Source organism: Argopecten irradians, chromosome 2 (assembly GCF_041381155.1).
Source record: "Argopecten irradians isolate NY chromosome 2, Ai_NY, whole genome shotgun sequence".
Classification (NCBI taxonomy): domain Eukaryota; kingdom Metazoa; phylum Mollusca; class Bivalvia; order Pectinida; family Pectinidae; genus Argopecten; species Argopecten irradians.
The window spans coordinates 59,623,878-59,643,844 of NC_091135.1; the positions used below are offsets into that span (position 1 = coordinate 59,623,878).

The 19,967-nt window shown below is 36.1% G+C and overlaps 1 protein-coding gene across 1 annotated transcript in view; it reads left to right on the top strand.

The window, feature by feature from the left end:
* The first annotated feature begins 2,077 nt into the window (after window positions 1–2,077).
* LOC138316097 (microtubule-associated protein futsch-like) overlaps window positions 2,078–19,967 on the top strand; it is a 78,878-nt gene continuing 60,988 nt past the window's right edge. Inside the window, exon 1 of the mRNA XM_069257597.1 lies at window positions 2,078–2,551. Coding sequence (XP_069113698.1) covers window positions 2,275–2,551 — 277 coding nt within the window. The 5' untranslated portion in view covers window positions 2,078–2,274. The remainder of the gene's footprint in view (window positions 2,552–19,967) is intronic.

Below are 19,967 nucleotides of genomic sequence, written 5' to 3' on the forward strand. Positions count from 1 at the left end.
CTTTCTTCCCCTCGCTTAATATATATACGATATCCCACGTGTGCTTCTACTTTCATTTCACCGAATATTGATGTCAGTGATGGCATTTCGATTTAAATTTTCCGAATCCAGATCATTCATCGGATAATGATAGTGCCATAAATGATGAAGCAAAAGTTGAAGAAATCACTGAGAAAAAAGAAAAGTCAGAAAAGGAGCATGTGGCAGAAGTATTGCAATAATGATTTTGATATGCCAGATGATGTAACTGCCACCACACACACCTTTGGTGACACAGAAGTTCACTGTTACTTGTGCAGGAAGAGACCCGTATCATCAAACTTTGTTACAGCAGTGTCTGCTTATATATTCTGATTTTATTCCAGATAAATAAGAAGGAGGGCTGACAGTATGGGAGTGCTCACTAGACCTGGCCGAGTACCTAACTACATGTACATGTACCATAAAGTCACATGTACAAAACAGTCATGCAGCTGGGTTGTGGAGCAAAATGTCCGCTTGCGTGAGACATATTGCCATTGTCGTTTCTTCTCCTGAGACTGGTTATATTTTCACGAAATTGTAAGACAACAAAAAGATGATGTGATGTTGTCGGCAGAAACTATTTACAACCCTGACAACTTTCATTTTTTTTTTACAAAAGCCTACATGTTGAATATTAACATTGTTTAACAAGAGATGGAGTAATATACCTGGTGGCTAAGACACACTACTTTGGTGTAGGGGGAGGGGTGCATCGTTATGAGGAGTTTGTGAAAAAAGAAAGATAAAAGAGCTATTGAAAACGTCATGAGAAGAGCAACCAAAAGGATACCCTCCCTAAAAGACTTCCCATACGGTGAGAGACTAAGAAAACTCGGCCTCCCAACGCTGGAGTATAGGAGAAATAGATCCAACTTGATTAAAACCTTCAAAATCATCAATAAAATAGATTCTATAGACTCAAGAAGGATGTTTCAAAAACCAACGTACACTAAGAAGCCTTTTCGACGAAACTCAAGCAGAAGCTTCTTTTCCAACCGTGTGGTAAACCTGTGGAATGATCTTCCTTATGACGTATTGAGTGCACCAAATGTTTATATATTCAAAAGCAGACTGAACAATCATTGGAAACATCACCCAAGCAAGTTCGCCTCCGACTGATTGTGTGTGTTCAATAAGTAAAGTTTTTCGATCAACCAGATCCAAGGCCTAATCAGTTTAGTGACAATCTAATACTGGCCTACAACTCCAAGTATCTCATATCATCGATCACGAATTAAAAACACAGTGTGACTACTATTAATCTTTATACTAAACCGGTGTTAACAGATGTCTGGGGAAAGTCCCGCCACTATTATAACAAATTTTTATATCAATGCCGAATACCATACTATGAACAGTTATAATGACATTTAACCACAAGAGAAAACCAAATTCTATATCTTTCAGGCTCCACAAACAATACTTTTTTTGTTTTAAACATTTTTGACTTGTATTGTATGTACTGTAAATACTATGATTTTAAATACCCGCGAATTATATTTTAAGACACTTGTCATGTATTCTCTATTTACTACATCCTTGAAAACAAGTTACAAACACGTACACTGTAAATATACATCCTTGATGAAATACTTCAAAAGCATCAAAGATCGATTGGATCGGAGACTCAAAATATAAACTTGCGAAATTTTGTGTTGTTACCTTTACCAGACACATATATAAACAAACAGATTTTCAATATTGAAGAAGGGGAATAACTCGTCTGTTTCTACCGAACGAACGACATCTAAGTAGGCCTACAGTAGATGAAATAAATACTCTGTCAAATACTGACTTAACCTAAACAAAATTTTAGTTAAATATTATTAAAATTATATCAATAATTTATTCATAAAATATGTTAATACCGATGTGAGAAAAAAAAATGACAATGTTGAATGTCAGAGGTTATTGCCATGGCAGTAGGAATTTAATTACATAAGATAATCTAGTAAGTTTGTCAAAGTGGAAATCTATCATTTTAAATATTTTTCTTTAATTAATGTGTAATATTTTAGTTTAGAAACTTCCGGTTGTGAGTATTTAATAGCACACAAATGTATATCAACTAATAACATTACCGCCTACCACACCTAATTTACTGGTGTGCTACCTTGTGCTTGTACACGTGCTCAATCAACCAGAACGGTTCCATCCCGAGTTACGCCCCTTGTAAATACCTCGAGAGTACAAGGCATTTTTTGACACTCAGTTGGTAAGGCAAGCTAGAGCCATGTCCTATCCGAAACCATGGCGCAGACGAGTCCCAAAGGATCTACCAGCTCTAAAAGGGAACTCTTGTCATTAAAGGATATACTGACAGTGTTTAATAATCCCATAAATGAGGATCAAGCATGGGCTGTGTGTCATCAATGTGCCCAATTCTTCAAAACGACATCGGATCGTTCAAAATACCGGGAATTTTATAAGAATGGAGCCCGGGCCATCCGTATAAGACCCGATGGAGAAATTGTGATAGAGGTCTCTCAGTGTGACATAAGTTTCGGATCTGGTAAAGGTCCGCCTTGTAAGTAATGTTCCTACGTTTATAGTTTATAATTTATTATAATTTTTTCCCGAACATGTAGATCGGTGGCCGAGTGTCGTGTTTTGTTTCGGGGGTCGCCTGGCTTGGTTCACCTGTATGGGACATAACGGTAATTACCTGTCTCATAGTATGTGCTATTGTCACGCTTTATGTGTTGTGACATTATCTTATATCAAATCAACGAATGTTTGTGTAGTAATTGGGTTCTGGATTTGTTAGGCTGCATTTTGTTTTCCGAGGTTTAGTAAATCTTACTGTAAGTTCCAATAATAAGATCTATTAAAGTATTATTTCACATGCATATCACAGTTTATATTAGTCTTTATTTAATAACATTTTATAATAGAATTTTTATCATTTGAATTCTTTTGCTGTGGCTAAAATAATAATATTATCTAACATTAGTTATATATTATTGTTCTGGATTATTAATCCAGTCCTTTAATTGAATTTGTCATATTATTATGATTTTGAGGTGAAGTCTTGAGTCTTCTGAATTTTCTTATGCAGCAAATGATGACAACCTCTTTGAAAAGATACATTTACAAGGGCCAACAATAATCCAGTGCAATCAATTGTGAATCAAATGTCTTTGCCATGCAAGCCATGTTTTTCATCAGCATAAACCAATTTGTTCCTCAGAAATGTTTTATCAGGATATTTGAATCAGTCATAGATAAAAGACACCTTGTAGTTTTCTGTTTTCACCGGAAGATCTTCAGGCAATCTGAGCTAATAAATAGTGCAGTCAAACTTATAAAGACAATATAAGATACTCATAAACAATACCTTCCTTTCCACAAGGGAGATAATATGCAAAGATGGAATATTGCACCTAGTATTCACCATGAAATGGTTACATACTTTCCATTTAGGGTTCATTCTTGAGTTTCGAATGGGTATAAGTAAAGGTGAATGTGGGTCAGTTAAGGCTAATTATCATTCCCAAGTACCTACAGTACATGGGTGCCAATGTAACAGATAGTACTCATGGTCGCTTGGGATCAAACTTGGACCTTTGGTAGTAGTCTCATCCTTGACCGATCAGATTTCCCTAGCTGAGAGATAAGATGTGAGAGATGTTGCAACTGGTATCTGTTGATTAAGGTGGTGATGATGAATTTTTAATTTCCAATGTCCAAAGATAAAACTTATGATTGTATTGTAGCAGTTTTAAATGTAAATATGGTCGCCTTTTTAAGCTTTGCATTAGGGGGAATTTCCCTTTAGCTCAGTCGGTAACACAGCAGACCAGTAAGTCCAGGGTTGCGGGTTCGAGCCCGGCTCAGACAACACCCTTATTGTCTGGTATTGGTATACATTTTCAACGTCTTGATCTTTGTGTCTAACTCTTACATTACAATACTGTATTACAGCTGGTAATAATCAAAAGAATTGAAAAGATAGGTCCTCTGAGGGTGAATAGTCGATATTTCACACTTCATGTTAATGTGAATAGATACTTGGCATAAACAGAAAAAAACAATAAAACTATTATTGATTTTAACTTGGTTGTGGATGTGATATAGCTATGACCTGATGGTGGCCTGGTGGTCATATCTACTTCACAAGGTTCTGAAGCTTCAAGTGGTACTTGTCATTATATGTACACAGGACATTTATAGCTAGCTATATGTATAACCAGCTAGCAGCATTACTGGGTAAAGGTAGCTTTTGTTGATAGTCACCCAGGTCATTTCTGTAAAATGTCACTCAGGATCGATTGGAATGTTATCAAAATAGGCATATTGCATGTAATGAAATCTAGGAATTTTAAAACGTAATGAGGGAAATGTTCACTGTATAATCTGTATACAAACAATGTATATATTATTTCTTTTAAAAATACAAATTGTAGGTATAACACTTTTTGTAGGTTTTGGCATGTTGTAATTAAAAGTTTTGTGAAAAGTATACTGAAAATAATAATCCAAATAAAATTTTGATCAATAATCCAATGGCTGAGGAAATCTGTACTGATTTTGATACAAATCATGCTTGCAATATTAGTGGAGGCTAGCTAGGGCTTTGGCTTACTGACTATATCTATTGGAAAATTGGAATTTTTTTTTCCTGGTCACTGTAAGAGTCATTCCTGGATCCAGAGTTCTTAACAATTTTACTTCTGACTTATCTTAAGTTTAGACATTGAATATATTTGTTTTCATTGTGATCAATTCACAAAATATTACAGAAATCCTAATAGAAAAACTATAAGCTCAAGTATAAATTGCCTACAGGAAAATTTTGACCTGCTAAGCCGTTCACTTATAGCTATATGCTCAGGTCTTAAATTGCAGATGTACTTATTTTTAGAGTATCACATTTAAAGAATTTTGAAAGAAGTTGGCTGTTGTGTTATTGTAAGGAATATACCAAAGAAAGCAATGTGAAGTTTTATGATTAAGTTACTGCAATAGAAATTTAACATATCTTGTTTTGTTAGCCGAGTAAGTTGAATTCTTAGGATAAAATCAATATTCAGTCAGATCGATTCATGATCATGATCATCTGTCTGGTAGGTAGTTAGTTTAACAGGAAGTATTTATTATTAAACAATTGTTATAAATTGTATCATGGTTTCAAGTTTTTTCCAGGTTAAAACCAAACTCAAGATATCTTAAATTTATTTCTCTTTTACTATTTAAATATAGAAATAGAAAAAAGCATCTCCAATTTACAAATACTAATTTTTTATATGATTTATATTATATGTCATTGATAGTGAAATTTTCAGCTTGAGAGTTACTTTAGTAATTTTACAATCCATTACATATACATGATATATCCATTATATAAAACATGAAATCACAAGTTTACAGCAAATATTTTTTGATACGTCTTTGTTATATTTAGATGTAGACTTTCTATTATTAGCCTTTAGTTGACCTTACCAAGTCACTCCGACCTTGTTATCCCCACCAACACAATAGAATATACACCTATCTAGTTCTCTGGATCATGAATCACAGTTGGAGGAATTCGGTTTTAATAATAGGGGGTGACTGTTGGAGTACAACCCCTGTGGGCCTTAGTATCCTCTCCAAGGCAGTAAGTCGGGTAATGAGATGTCGTCAATTGTATACTAGAAATAGTTTATTCGGTTGAATGACTTTTGATTTTTACGAACCGGAATCTTACTGTGGTTGCACAGTCACCAGAAACACAGAAAACGTCCATTATGTGCTAAAGGACTTGGTGAGTAGTGATTTTTACCTTTTTAAAAAGGGAATTTTATTAAGTGCATTTGTGTGACCTTGTTATACAGTAGCCATTTGTGTGACCTTGTTACAGTAGCCATTTGTGTGACCTTGTTACAGTAGCCATTTGTGTGACCTTGTTACAGTAGCCATTTGTGTGACCTTGTTACAGTAGCCATTTGTGTGACCTTGTTACAGTAGCCATTTCTGTGACCTTGTTACAGTAGCCATTTCTGTGACCTTGTTACAGTAGCCATTTCTGTGACCTTGTTACAGTAGTCATTTCTGTTACTATTTCTATGACCTTGTTACAGTAGCCATTTCTGTGACCTTGTTACAGTAGTCATTTCTGTGACCTTGTTACAGTAGCCATTTCTATGACCTGGTTAATTACAGTTATATATATGACCTTGGTATATAGTAGCCTTTTCTGTACATGCATGACCTCAATATTTTATGGCTGACCCCCGACCCCTCGTTTCAGTGTGGGCCAGGGTCTGTAGCTGTTTAATCAGTTAGAAACTGTCACCTGTCAATATTCCAGGTGCCAAGTGGATAATTGCACCAATCAGTTACAGGTAATTATATACCAAGTAAAATGTCCCCCACCATCAGCCTAACTGATAAATCTCTATGTAAGTTCTGTGACCTTAACAATTCTGGTATGTCACATACATAACATATGATCCTTACAATAAAGCTGATTCAGGTACATGTCCCTTAACAAAAATAGTGCAAACATTGTTTCAAATTATAATAGAAGTTAGTGAATTCTACACATCTTTATTAACATTCTCAATACTTACTCACATCAGAAGGTGAATCTTGATTATGAGAAAGGGTCTGGTCTTTGCTGTGTGTGTATGCATGGGTATTAGACTTTCCTCTTGTATATGTTGTCCATTGAATGTTGTCATCACCAGCTCCTTACAGACATTACAGGCTCCTAATATATATATATCATGGTTGTATATAGGATGGAAAAACTTAGCAAATAAACCATGTAAAATTATGTGCATGTACTCATGATTGTAATATGTACCATGTACACTGTGCAGCTACATACCTTTATCAGTTACAAATTGACAAATACCTTAGTCATCTGAATATACCTGTAAATTTGTCTGGTACACGGTTCTTTCATGGTGTGTGGTGCTAGATTGTATCTAGAAAATTGTGAATTCAGCCATATTAAAATACTTCTAACAGAACAGGTATATGATCATGATAACATTAAAAGTGCAAATTACATTCTTCAATGTTGTTTGCATGACATACAAATAATTAGATTTCATTCATTTATTAGAATCAATAAAAAAAGTAAATATTGTTGTTTGTTTGAAAACAAGTACCGAATATAAACAATAACATTAACTCAGGACATTTCGTTTTTATTTACTGACACAATACTAGTTATACAATATTGGTTATAATATGAAAATTTGTATTTGAACCCTTTCCATTATATATCTTCCAAGTTTAGAACATTTGATATTCAATGAATAACATAAATGTTTAATAAGTCATTCTCAAGAGAAATAAGTACAGTTGGTAGCTGTAGCAATTAAATTGTCTCTATAGATCCATTTTCACCATGGACCCTGGCACACATTTATAGGTACTGGTATGCAATTCATCAAATATACTTACAGTTTACAGCTAGCATGTGCATGTTTCTATCAAAGATGACAACAGCTGGGTTAATTAACATTAAAGGTATCAACCATGAACACAACCAAATCTATAATGAATAGCCAGGCAACAACACAACCAAGTCTATAATGAATAGCCAGGCAACAACACAACCAAGTCTATAATGAATAGCCAGGCAACAACACAACCAAGTATATAATGAATAATCAATAGCAAGGCAACAACACAACCAAGTATATAATGAATAGCCAGGCAACAACACAACCAAGTATATAATGAATAATCAATAGCAAGGCAACAACACAACCAAGTATATAATGAATAATCAATAGCAAGGCAACAACACAACCAAGTATATAATGAATACTCAATAGCAAGGCAACAACAACTCAACCAACCGATTCTATAATGAATAGCCAGGCAACATCACAATTAAGTCTATAATAAATAGCCAGCCAACAACACAACCAAGGCTATAATGAATAGCCAGGCAACAACACAACCAAGTCTATAATTAATAGGCAGGCAACAACACAACCAAGTATATAATGAATACTCAATAGCAAGGCAACAACTCAACCAATTCTATAATGAATAGCCAGGCAACATCACAATTAAGTCTATAATGAATAGCCAGCCAACAACACAACCAAGGCTATAATGAATAGCCAGGCAACATCACAACCAAGGCTATAATGAATAGCCAGGCAACAACACAACCAAGTCTATAATTAATATGCAGGCAACAACACAACCAAGTATATAATGAATACTCAATAGCAAGGCAACAACTCAACCAATTCTATAATGAATAGCCAGGCAACATCACAATTAAGTCTATAATGAATAGCCAGGCAACAACACAACCAAGTCTATAATGAATAGCCAGCAACACCAACAAGAATGCAGCAACAACACAACCAAGTCTATAATGAATAGCCAGCAACAACACAACAAAGTCTATAATGAATAGCCAGGCAACATCACAATTAAGTCTATAATGAATAGCCAGCCAACAACACAACCAAGTCTATAATGAATAGCCAGCCAACAACACAACAAAGTCTATAATGAATAGCCAGCCAACAACACAACAAAGTCTATAATGAATAGCCAGCCAACAACACAACCAAGTCTATAATGAATAGCCAGCCAACAACATACAACAAGTCTATAATAAATACCTTAATAGCTAACACCAACAACACAACAATCTATAATGAATAGCCAGGCCAACAACACAACCAAGTCTATAATGAATAGCCAGTTAACCAACAACACAACAAAGTCTATAATGAATAGCCACAACCAACAACACAACCAAGTCTATAATAGCATAGACCAACCAACAACACAACCAAGTCTATAATGAATAGACAACAACACACCAAGTATAATATAACACAACAACAAAGTCTATAATGAATAGCCAGCCAACAACACAACAAAGTCTATAATGAATAGCCAGCCAACAACACAACAAAGTCTATAATGAATAGCCAGCCAACAACACAACAAAGTCTATAATGAATAGCCAGCCAACAACACAACAAAGTCTATAATGAATAGCCAACCAACAACACAACCAAGTCTATAATGAATAGCCACCAACCCACAACAACACAACCAAAGTCTATAATAGCTAGACCAACCAACAACACAACCAAGTCTAATATGAATAGACCAAGCCAACAACACAACCAAGTCTATAATGGCAACAACAACACAACCAAGTCTATAATAGCTAGACCAACCAACAACACAACCAAGTCTATAATAGCTAGTCAACCAACAACACAACCAAGTCTATAATAGCCTAGTCCAACCAACAACACAACCAAGTCTATAATAGACCAACCACAACACAACCAAGTCTTAACAACCAACAACACAACCAAGTCTATAATAGCTAGACCAACCAACAACACAACCAAGTCTATAATAGCTAGACAACCAAACAACCAACAACAACAAACCAAGTCTATAATAGCTAGACCAACCAACAACACAACCAAGTCTATAATAGCTAGACAACCAACAACACAACCAAGTCTATCATAGCCAGGCCAACCAACAACACAACCAAGTCTACAATGAATAGCTAGACCAACCAACAACACAACCAAGTCTGTAATAGCTAGACAACCAACAACACAACCAAGTCTATGAATAGCCAGGCCAACCAACAACACAACCAAGTCTACAATAATAGCTAGACCAACCAACAACACAACCAAGTCTATAATAGCTAGACCAACCAACAACACAACCAAGTCTATAATAGCTAGACCAACCAACAACACAACCAAGTCTATAATAGCTAGACCAACCAACAACACAACCAAGTCTATAATAGCTAGACCAACCAACAACACAACCAAGTCTATAATAGCTAGTCAACCAACAACACAACCAAGTTAAATAGCCAACCAACAACACAACCAAGTCTATAATAGCCAGGCCAACCAACAACACAACCAAGTCTATAATGAATAGCCAGACCAACCAACAACACAACCAAGTCTATAATAGCTAGACCAACCAACAACACAACCAAGTCTATAATAGCTAGACCAACCAACAACACAACCAAGTCTATAATAGCTAGACCAACCAACAACACAACCAAGTCTATAATAGCTAGACCAACCAACAACACAACCAAGTCTATAATAGCTAGTCAACCAACAACACAACCAAGTCTATAATAGCTAGACCAACCAACAACACAACCAAGTCTATAATAGCTAGACCAACCAACAACACAACCAAGTCTATAATAGCTAGTCAACCAACAACACAACCAAGTCTATAATAGCTAGCCAACCAACAACACAACCAAGTCTATGAATAGCCAGGCCAACCAACAACACAACCAAGTCTATAATAGCTAGACCAACCAACAACACAACCAAGTCTATAATAGCTAGACCAACCAACAACACAACCAAGTCTATAATAGCTAGACCAACCAACAACACAACCAAGTCTAATGAATAGCTAGACCAACCAACAACACAACCAAGTCTATAATATAGCTAGACCAACCAACAACACAACCAAGTCTATAATAGCTAGACAACCAACAACACAACCAAGTCTATAATAGCTAGACCAACCAACAACACAACCAAGTCTACAATGAATAGCCAGACCAACCAACAACACAACCAAGTCTATAATAGCTAGACCAACCAACAACACAACCAAGTCTACAATGAATAGCTAGACCAACCAACAACACAACCAAGATATCTATAAGTCTATCAATAGCTAGACAACCAACAACACAACCAAGTCAACAACCAACAACACAACCAAGTCTATAATAGCCAGCTAGCCAACCAACAACACAACCAAGTCTACATTGAATAGCCAGTCTAACCAACAACACAACCAAGTCAAAGTCTATAACTCAACCAATTCTTATAATGAATAGCAGGCAACGGTCACAAATGAAGTCTATATGATTAGCCAGCCATCATACACAAACCTAGGCTATAATGAATAGCAGCAAACTTCACAAACCAAGGCTATAAGAATTAGCCTAGGCATACAAAAACAACAAGTTTTAATTAATATGCATACTAATGAATAGCCAGCCAACAACAACACAACCAAGTCTATAATGAAGCTCAATAGCCAGCCAACAACACAACCAAGTCTATAAAATAATAGCCAGGCAACAACACAACCAAGTCTATAATACAATAGCCAGCCAACAAACACAACCAAGTCTATAATGAATAGCCATCCAACAACACAACCAATGTCTATAATCGGAATAGCCAGCAACAACACAACCAAGTCTATAAATAAATAGACCAGGGACAACATCACAACTCAGCTATAATTAATAGGCACGGCAACAACACACAACCAAGTCTATAATGAATATCAAGCCAGGCAACAACACAACCAAGTCTATAATGAAATAGCCAGGCAACAACACAACCAAGTCTATAATGAATTAATAGCCAGGCAACAACACAACCAAGTCTATAATGAATAGCCAGGCAACATCACAACCAAGGACTATAATTAATAGACCAACCAACAACACAACCAAGTCTATAATGTTATAATGAATAGCAACCAACAACACAACCAAGTCTATGAAATAATAGCCAGCCAACAACACACAACCAAGTCTATAATGAATAGCCAGGCCAACAACACAACCAAGCTCTATAAATTAATAGCCAGACCAACAACCACAACCAAGTCTATAATGAATAGCCAGCCAACAACACAACCAAGACTATAATGAATAGACCAGCCCCAACAACACAACAAAAGTCTATAATGAGAATAGACCAGGCCACAACACACACAATTAAGTCTATAATGAATAGCCAGGCCAACAACACAACCAAGTCTATAATGAATGAACAGCCAGCCAACAACACAACCAAGTCTAATTAATAGCTAGTCAACCAACAACAACACAACCAAGTCTATAATGGAATAGCCAGCGCAACAACAACAACCAAGTCTATAAATGAATAGCCAACCAACAACACAACCAAGGTCTATAATGAACTAGCCAGCCAACAACACAACCAAGTCTATAATGGAATAGCCAGCCAACAACACAACCAAAGTCTAAAATAGCTAGTCAACCAACAACACAACCAAGTCTATAATGAATAGCCAGCCTACAACACAACATAAAGTCTATAATGAATAGCCCAGCCAACAACACAACAAAGTCTATAATTGATTAGCCAGCCAACAACACAAATACAAGTATCTATAATGAATAGCCCCAGCCAACAGGCACAACACAACCAAGTCTATAATAAAAATAGCCAGGGCCAACAACACAACCAAGTCTATAATGAATAGCTAAAACCTCTACAACACAAACAAGTTCCTATAAAGTTATCTAACAACAAACACAACCAAGTCTATAATAGCCAGGCCAACCAACAACACAACCAAGTCTATAATAGCTAGACCAACCAACAACACAAACCAAGTCTAATAATAGCCTAGACCAACCAACAACACAAACCAAGTCTAATAATAGCCTGGCTAGACCAACCAACAACACAACCAAAGTCTATAATAGCTAGACCAACCAACAACACAACCAAGTCTGTAATAGCTAGACCAACCAACAACACAACCAAGTCTATAATAGCTAGACAACCAACAACACAACCAAGTCTATAATAGCTAGACAACCAACAACACAACCAAGTCTATCATAGCCAGGCCAACCAACAACACAACCAAGTCTATAATAGCTAGTCAACCAACAACACAACCAAGTCTATAATAGCTAGACCAACCAACAACACAACCAAGTCTATAATAGCTAGCCAACCAACAACACAACCAAGTCTATAATAGCTAGACCAACCAACAACACAACCAAGTCTATAATAGCTAGACCAACCAACAACACAACCAAGTCTATAATAGCTAGACCAACCAACAACACAACCAAGTCTATAATAGCTAGACCAACCAACAACACAACCAAGTCTCATAATAGCTAGACCAACAAATCCAACCAACAACACAAACCAAGTCTATAATAGCTAGACCAACCAACAACACACAACCAAGTCTATAATAGCTAGATCAACAAAACAACAACACACAACCAAGGTCTATAATGAAGCTAGACTAACCAACCAACAACACAACCAAGTCTATAATAGCTAGACCAACCAACAACACAAACCAAGTCTATAATAGCCTAGACCAGCCAACAACACAACCAAGTCTATATAATAGCTAGGCAAACAACAACCAAGTCTATAATAGCTAGACCAAGACACAACCAAGTCTATAATACACAACCAACAACAACCAAGTCTATAATAGCTAGACCAACCAACAACACAACCAAGTCTATAATAGCTAGACCCAACCAACAACACAACCAAGTCTACAATTGCCAGGACCAACCAACAACACAACCAAGGTCTGTAATACTAGCCCACACAAAGCAAACAACAAGTCTCATAAAAGTAGCTAAAGTTCAACGAAACAACAACAAACCCAAGTCCAGGACCCAACAACAACACAACAAGTACAAAAATGAATAGCCTGTCTAATAAAACAACACAACAACTCTAACCGAAGTCTTAAATCTACTAGACCAACCAACAACACAACCAAGTTTACTCAATGGAAAGGCTAGACCCAACCAACAACACCAAACCAAGGTCGTGTAATAGCTAGACAAACCAACATACACATAGCTAGAACCAACCACAACACAACCAAGTCAGGGTCAATAGTCTAAGACCAACCAAACAAACACAAACCAAGTCTAATAAAATAGCAGACTAACCAACAACACAACCAAGTCTATCAATATAGCTAGGTCTAAACCAACAAAACCAACCAAGTCTATAAAATAGCTAGACCAAACCAACAACACAACCAAGTCTATAATAGCTAGCCAACCTAAACAAACACAACCAAGTCTTATATAGCTAAATCAACGACAACACAACCCAGTCAACTAGGACAACACAAACAAGTCTATAATAGCTAGACAACAAACAACAACTACAACCAAGTCTATAATGGCTAGTCATAGCTAACAATCAACAACACAACCAAGTCTATAGAATAGTAGCTAGACCCAACCACAACAACACAACCAAGTCTATAATGGCTAGAACAACCAACAACAACAACCTAAGTCAACCAACAACACAAAACCTATTAATAGCTAGACCAACCAACAAAACACAACTAAGGTCTATAATAGCCAGGCCAACCAACAACACAAACCAAGTCTATATTATAGCGTAGACCAACCAACAACACAACCTAGTCTATAAGTAAGACAACAACAACACAACCAAGTCTATAATGGCTACATCAACCAACAACACAACCAAGTCTATAATGGCTAGACCAACCAACAACACAACCAAGTCTATAATAGCCAGGCCAACCAACAACACAACCAAGTCTACATTGAATTAGCCAGTCTAACCAACATAACCAAAGTCTATATGTAATGGCTCTAGTAAAAATACAACACAGACCAAGGAAGTCGTATAATGACTGTTAAGTGTGAATCTATATTTGGATATTCTGGAATTCAATGTTTCCTCCAGTTAGAAGAGCTATTGATTTAGGAAGAACAACAGTAGTTGTACTGGCACTTAACATAGGGAGGAAAAGACAGGTTCTCCAACATACCAGGCATTTAATGTCCTGGTCTAATGTTTGGTCAAAGTCCACAAACAAGTTATTGCTACACTGTTAAGAAAATGTCGGGATAAATCAATAAATGTCACTTCAGAATTCAGTGCTTGATTTGCATTTGTATTTCTTTTCTCTGGGTATATATATATTATGTGGCTTGTGTATTGTATTGTAGTAGGTTTTAGTTGCATTCAGTTACAGTATAAATCTCAAACACAATGCAATATCAGTAACACTTTTTGTCACATTTGAGACCAATATTTGTCCCACAGTGTACTCCATCTCATGCAACCTTGAACAATTTGACAATGCAACAACATATCCAAGTAAGACCTGTTGTACAAAATTGAAGCCCAGATACCTATAGCTAGATGGTAGCTCTATTGTTTTGATATCATTGGCCCACAAACAGATGGGGTAGAGGCTGTGTCACTGATGTGGTAATAGTGTCTAGCATGTTAATACTGATAGATATATATGTAATGGAGTTGTACTAACAAACGGTCAGATAACTCCAATCATGTGTATTATCAAACACTTAAGTACTACACTTAAGATTATAAGAGTAGCTTTATACTTGAAATGAAGTGTATGGATATCTCCTACTACCAGCATCAGTATACAAGGTGGTCATATATGACTAATGGCTCTCAAGTATACCGTTAATAGCTCAGATTTTATGTAATTATATAATCGACAGGTATAAATGATGAAGGTAAACAGTCTGTCAAAGTGATCAAAACTTCATTATTTATAGATCAATGCAGAACACTCTGGCTCATTGTTGTGACCGGTAATTGTTGTGTATTACTGTGTTATACAGGTAGGGTTGTGTATATTACTGTGTTATACAGGTAGGGTTGTGTATTACTGTGTTATACAGGTAGGGTTGTGTGTATTACTGTGTTATACAGGTAGGGTTGTGTATTACTGTGTTATACAGGTTGGGTTGTGTATTACTGTGTTATACAGGTAGGTTTGTGTATTACTGTGTTATACAGGTAGGGTTGTGTATTACTGTGTTATACAGGTAGGGGTTGTGTATTACTGTGTTATACAGGTAGGGTTGTGTATTACTGTGTTATACAGGTAGGGTTGTGTATTACTGTGTTATACAGGTAGGGTTGTGTATTACTGTGTTATACAGGTAGGGTTGTGTATTACTGTGTTATACAGGTTAGGGTTGTGTGTATTACTGTGTTATACAGGTAGGGTTGTGTATTACTGTGTTATACAGGTAGGGTTGTGTATTACTGTGTTATACAGGTAGGGTTGTGTATTACTGTGTTATACAGGTAGGGTTGTGTATTACTGTGTTATACAGGTAGGGGTTGTGTATTACTGTGTTATACAGGTAGGGTTGTGTATTACTGTGTTATACAGGTTGGGTTGTGTATTACTGTGTTATACAGGTAGGGTTGTGTATTACTGTGTTATACAGGTAGGAACAGGTGGGTGTGTATTACTGTGTTATACAGGTAGGGTTGTGTATTACTGTGTTATACAGGTAGGATTGTGTATTACTGTGTTATACAGGTGGGTTGTGTATTACTGTGTTTATACAGGTAGGGTTGTGTATTACTGTGTTATACAGGTAGGGTTGTGTATTACTGTGTTATACAGGTAGGGTTTAGGGTTGTGTATTACTGTGTTTATACAGGTAGGGTTGTGTATTACTGTGTTATACAGGTAGGGGTTGTGTATTACTGTGTTATACAGGTAGGTTGTGTATTACTGTGTTATACAGGTAGGGTTGTGTATTACTGTGTTATACAGGTAGGGTTGTGTATTACTGTGTTATACAGGTAGGGTTGTGTATTACTGTGTTATACAGGTAGGGTTGTGTATTACTGTGTTATACAGGTAGGGTGTGTTGTGTATTACTGTGTTATACAGGTAGGGTTGTGTATTACTGTGTTATACAGGTAGGGTTGTGTATTACTGTGTTATACAGGTAGGGTTGTGTGTATTACTGTGTTATACAGGTAGGGTTGTGTATTACTGTGTTATACAGGTAGGGTTGTGTATTACTGTGTTATACAGGTAGGGTTGTGTATTACTGTGTTATACAGGTAGGGTTGTGTATTACTGTGTTATACAGGTAGGGTTGTGTATTACTGTGTTATACAGGTAGGATATTACTGTGTTATAAGGTAGGGTTGTGTATTACTGTGTTATACAGGTAGGGTTGTGTATTACTGTGTTATACAGGTAGGGTTGTGTATTACTGTGTTATACAGGTAGGGTTGTGTATTACTGTGTTATACAGGTAGGGTTGTGTATTACTGTGTTATACAGGTAGGGTTGTGTATTGTGTTATACAGGTAGGGTTGTGTATTACTGTGTTATACAGGTAGGGTTGTGTATTACTGTGTTATACAGGTAGGGTTGTGTATTACTGTGTTATACAGGTAGGGTTGTGTATTACTGTGTTATACAGGTAGGGTTGTGTTATACGGTACTGTGTTATACAGGTAGGGTTGTGTATTACTGTGTTATACAGGTAGGGTTGTGTATTACTGTGTTATACAGGTAGGGTTGTGTATTACTGTGTTATACAGGTAGGGTTGTGTATTATTACAGTGTTATACAGGTAGGGTTGTGTATTACTGTGTTATACAGGTAGGGTTGTGTATTACTGTGTTATACAGGTAGGGTTGTGTATTACTGTGTTATACAGGTAGGGTTGTGTATTACTGTGTTATACAGGTAGGGTTGTGTATTACTGTGTTATACAGGTAGGGTTGTGTATTACTGTGTTATACAGGTAGGGTTGTGTATTACTGTGTTATACAGGTAGGGTTGTGTATTACTGTGTTATACAGGTAGGGTTGTGTATTACTGTGTTATACAGGTAGGGTTGTGTATTACTGTGTTATACAGGTAGGGTTGTGTATTACTGTGTTATACAGGTAGGGTTGTGTATTACTGTGTTATACAGGTAGGGTTGTGTATTACTGTGTTATACAGGTAGGGTTGTGTGTATTACTGTGTTATACAGGTAGGGTTGTGTATTACTGTGTTATACAGGTAGGGTTGTGTATTACTGTGTTATACAGGTAGGGTTGTGTATTACTGTGTTATACAGGTAGGGTTGTGTATTACTGTGTTATACAGGTAGGGTTGTGTATTACTGTGTTATACAGGTAGGGTTGTGTATTACTGTGTTATACAGGTAGGGTTGTGTATTACTGTGTTATACAGGTAGGGTTGTGTATTACTGTGTACAGGTAGGGTTGTGTATTACTGTGTTATACAGGTAGGGTTGTGTATTTACTGTGTTATACAGGTAGGGTTGTGTATTACTGTGTTATACAGGTAGGGTTGTGTATTACTGTGTTATACAGGTAGGGTTGTGTATTACTGTGTTATACAGGTAGGGTTGTGTATTACTGTGTTATACAGGTAGGGTTGTGTATTACTGTGTTATACAGGTAGGGTTGTGTATTACTGTGTTATACAGGTAGGGTTGTGTATTACTGTGTTATACAGGTAGGGTTGTGTATTACTGTGTTATACAGGTAGGGTTGTGTATTACTGTGTTATACAGGTAGGGTTGTGTATTACTGTGTTATACAGGTAGGGTTGTGTATTACTGTGTTATACAGGTAGGGTTGTGTATTACTGTGTTATACAGGTAGGGTTGTGTATTACTGTGATTTACTATAATTACACCGGTACAGGTCACGTTAAATCTTACATAGTGGCGGCACTTTGATGTATTAACTTTACTAATTGGCAAAATAACCCACAGTATGATCATGTGACTCGAAGTTAATTGAAGCATGAACTTTCAACATAGTAATGGATACTGTTCAAGTGTAATTTACAGTTAAATTTTGGAAGCTATTCAATATTTACTGGTTGTATACCCCCTGAACCTACCTGACTGTATATATCATGTTTATATTTAATGGGGTGAACATTCTTTAAATATCTTTGCTTACAAACTTTTCGAGTTGGATCAGAACCCACCCTATTGACTGTTATTATTAAAGGATTTATTTTAGAGATAAATTGTCCTCCAGCGCATGATTTATTTGTATTGACAATATATCAGTTACATGTACTTAGATTTTATATGGTGAAAAAGGAATGCGTGCGAAAAAAATGTTACATTTAACAGCGATAAGATTGTTTTGTTTGGGTATTCGATTTTCATTTGTTGTTATTGGATTTTCGAGTACAATATATAAAGGCCCTGTGAAATTTCGCTCTGTCATGCTTGGCTACTAAAACCTTATATTATGCTCCCAATATTGTATTATACCTGGTATTCATTTATAGTATGTACAGGTATCTGTTGGTATAACTAATTGAAGATATGTAACTAAATATCAATAATTGTGTCAAGAGATTTGGCAACGTCTCAACAACATGTTTTGTGAGGGTGACACTGTTGAGATGTTCGGATGGCACCCAACCTCAATACAAATGTGTGACTTTCTGTATATACTAGCTATTAAATTTTGAAGTTTCGGAAAATTTAGCAGAATAAAAAACCAAGGTCAATAAAAAAGGGTAGATTTACGTTTAGAGAAGGTATAGTTCCACGAATTAGCAAATCTTTTGGTAGCTACACATGTTCATCCTCATTTCTTGTTTTACCCTTTTCCTTGAGAGCCATCAGGTGACCGAGTGATTATAAAAGGTGTTCTGACATTTCACCACTATATTAAGCCTTCCACATTTTCAGATATTTTTTTTTATGATATTGATAATTTGTTTTGATTATATATAATTAACCAAAATGGGCTTTATGTACTTGTTTATTGTGAGAAATGTTTTGGGATTTACTGGCTGTGTCAGACAGGACTGGTTTATCTGTTTTACCTGTAGCTCTTGTTCATGTGTCTATTGTGTCTGTTAAGTTAATTGTCTACCTTTTTTTGATATAAAATAGGATAAACGAAATAATAGGAAGTGAACCACATTGTTATGTATCTGCCTGATTTATACAGTTCTGTGTGAAATCCTCAAGATGAACGCGATTGACGGCTATATACACTCCTGTCAGCCGTTTAGATAAGTAATACAATATTTAATGTATCCTACTTTGGTACAGTCTTTACAGTATTTTTCTAATTGGCCATTTTATGAGATTTTAATTTGCTGTCTGCTATAAGAGGTTAGATTTTGATTATGAAACTGTGACCAATTAAGTAATTGTGTTGGCAATTGCTGTATTATGAGGGGATGGGTTTACTCCCAAACAACTTCTACACTAATACATATTTAAGAATTCATGAAAACTGATCCGTATCAAATTTAGGTACATGTTTTTCTATTACATGAATTGAATACCAGTGTAAAAAACCTGTTTTGGTTCTACGTGCTTTGACAATGTTTGTAATAGGCTG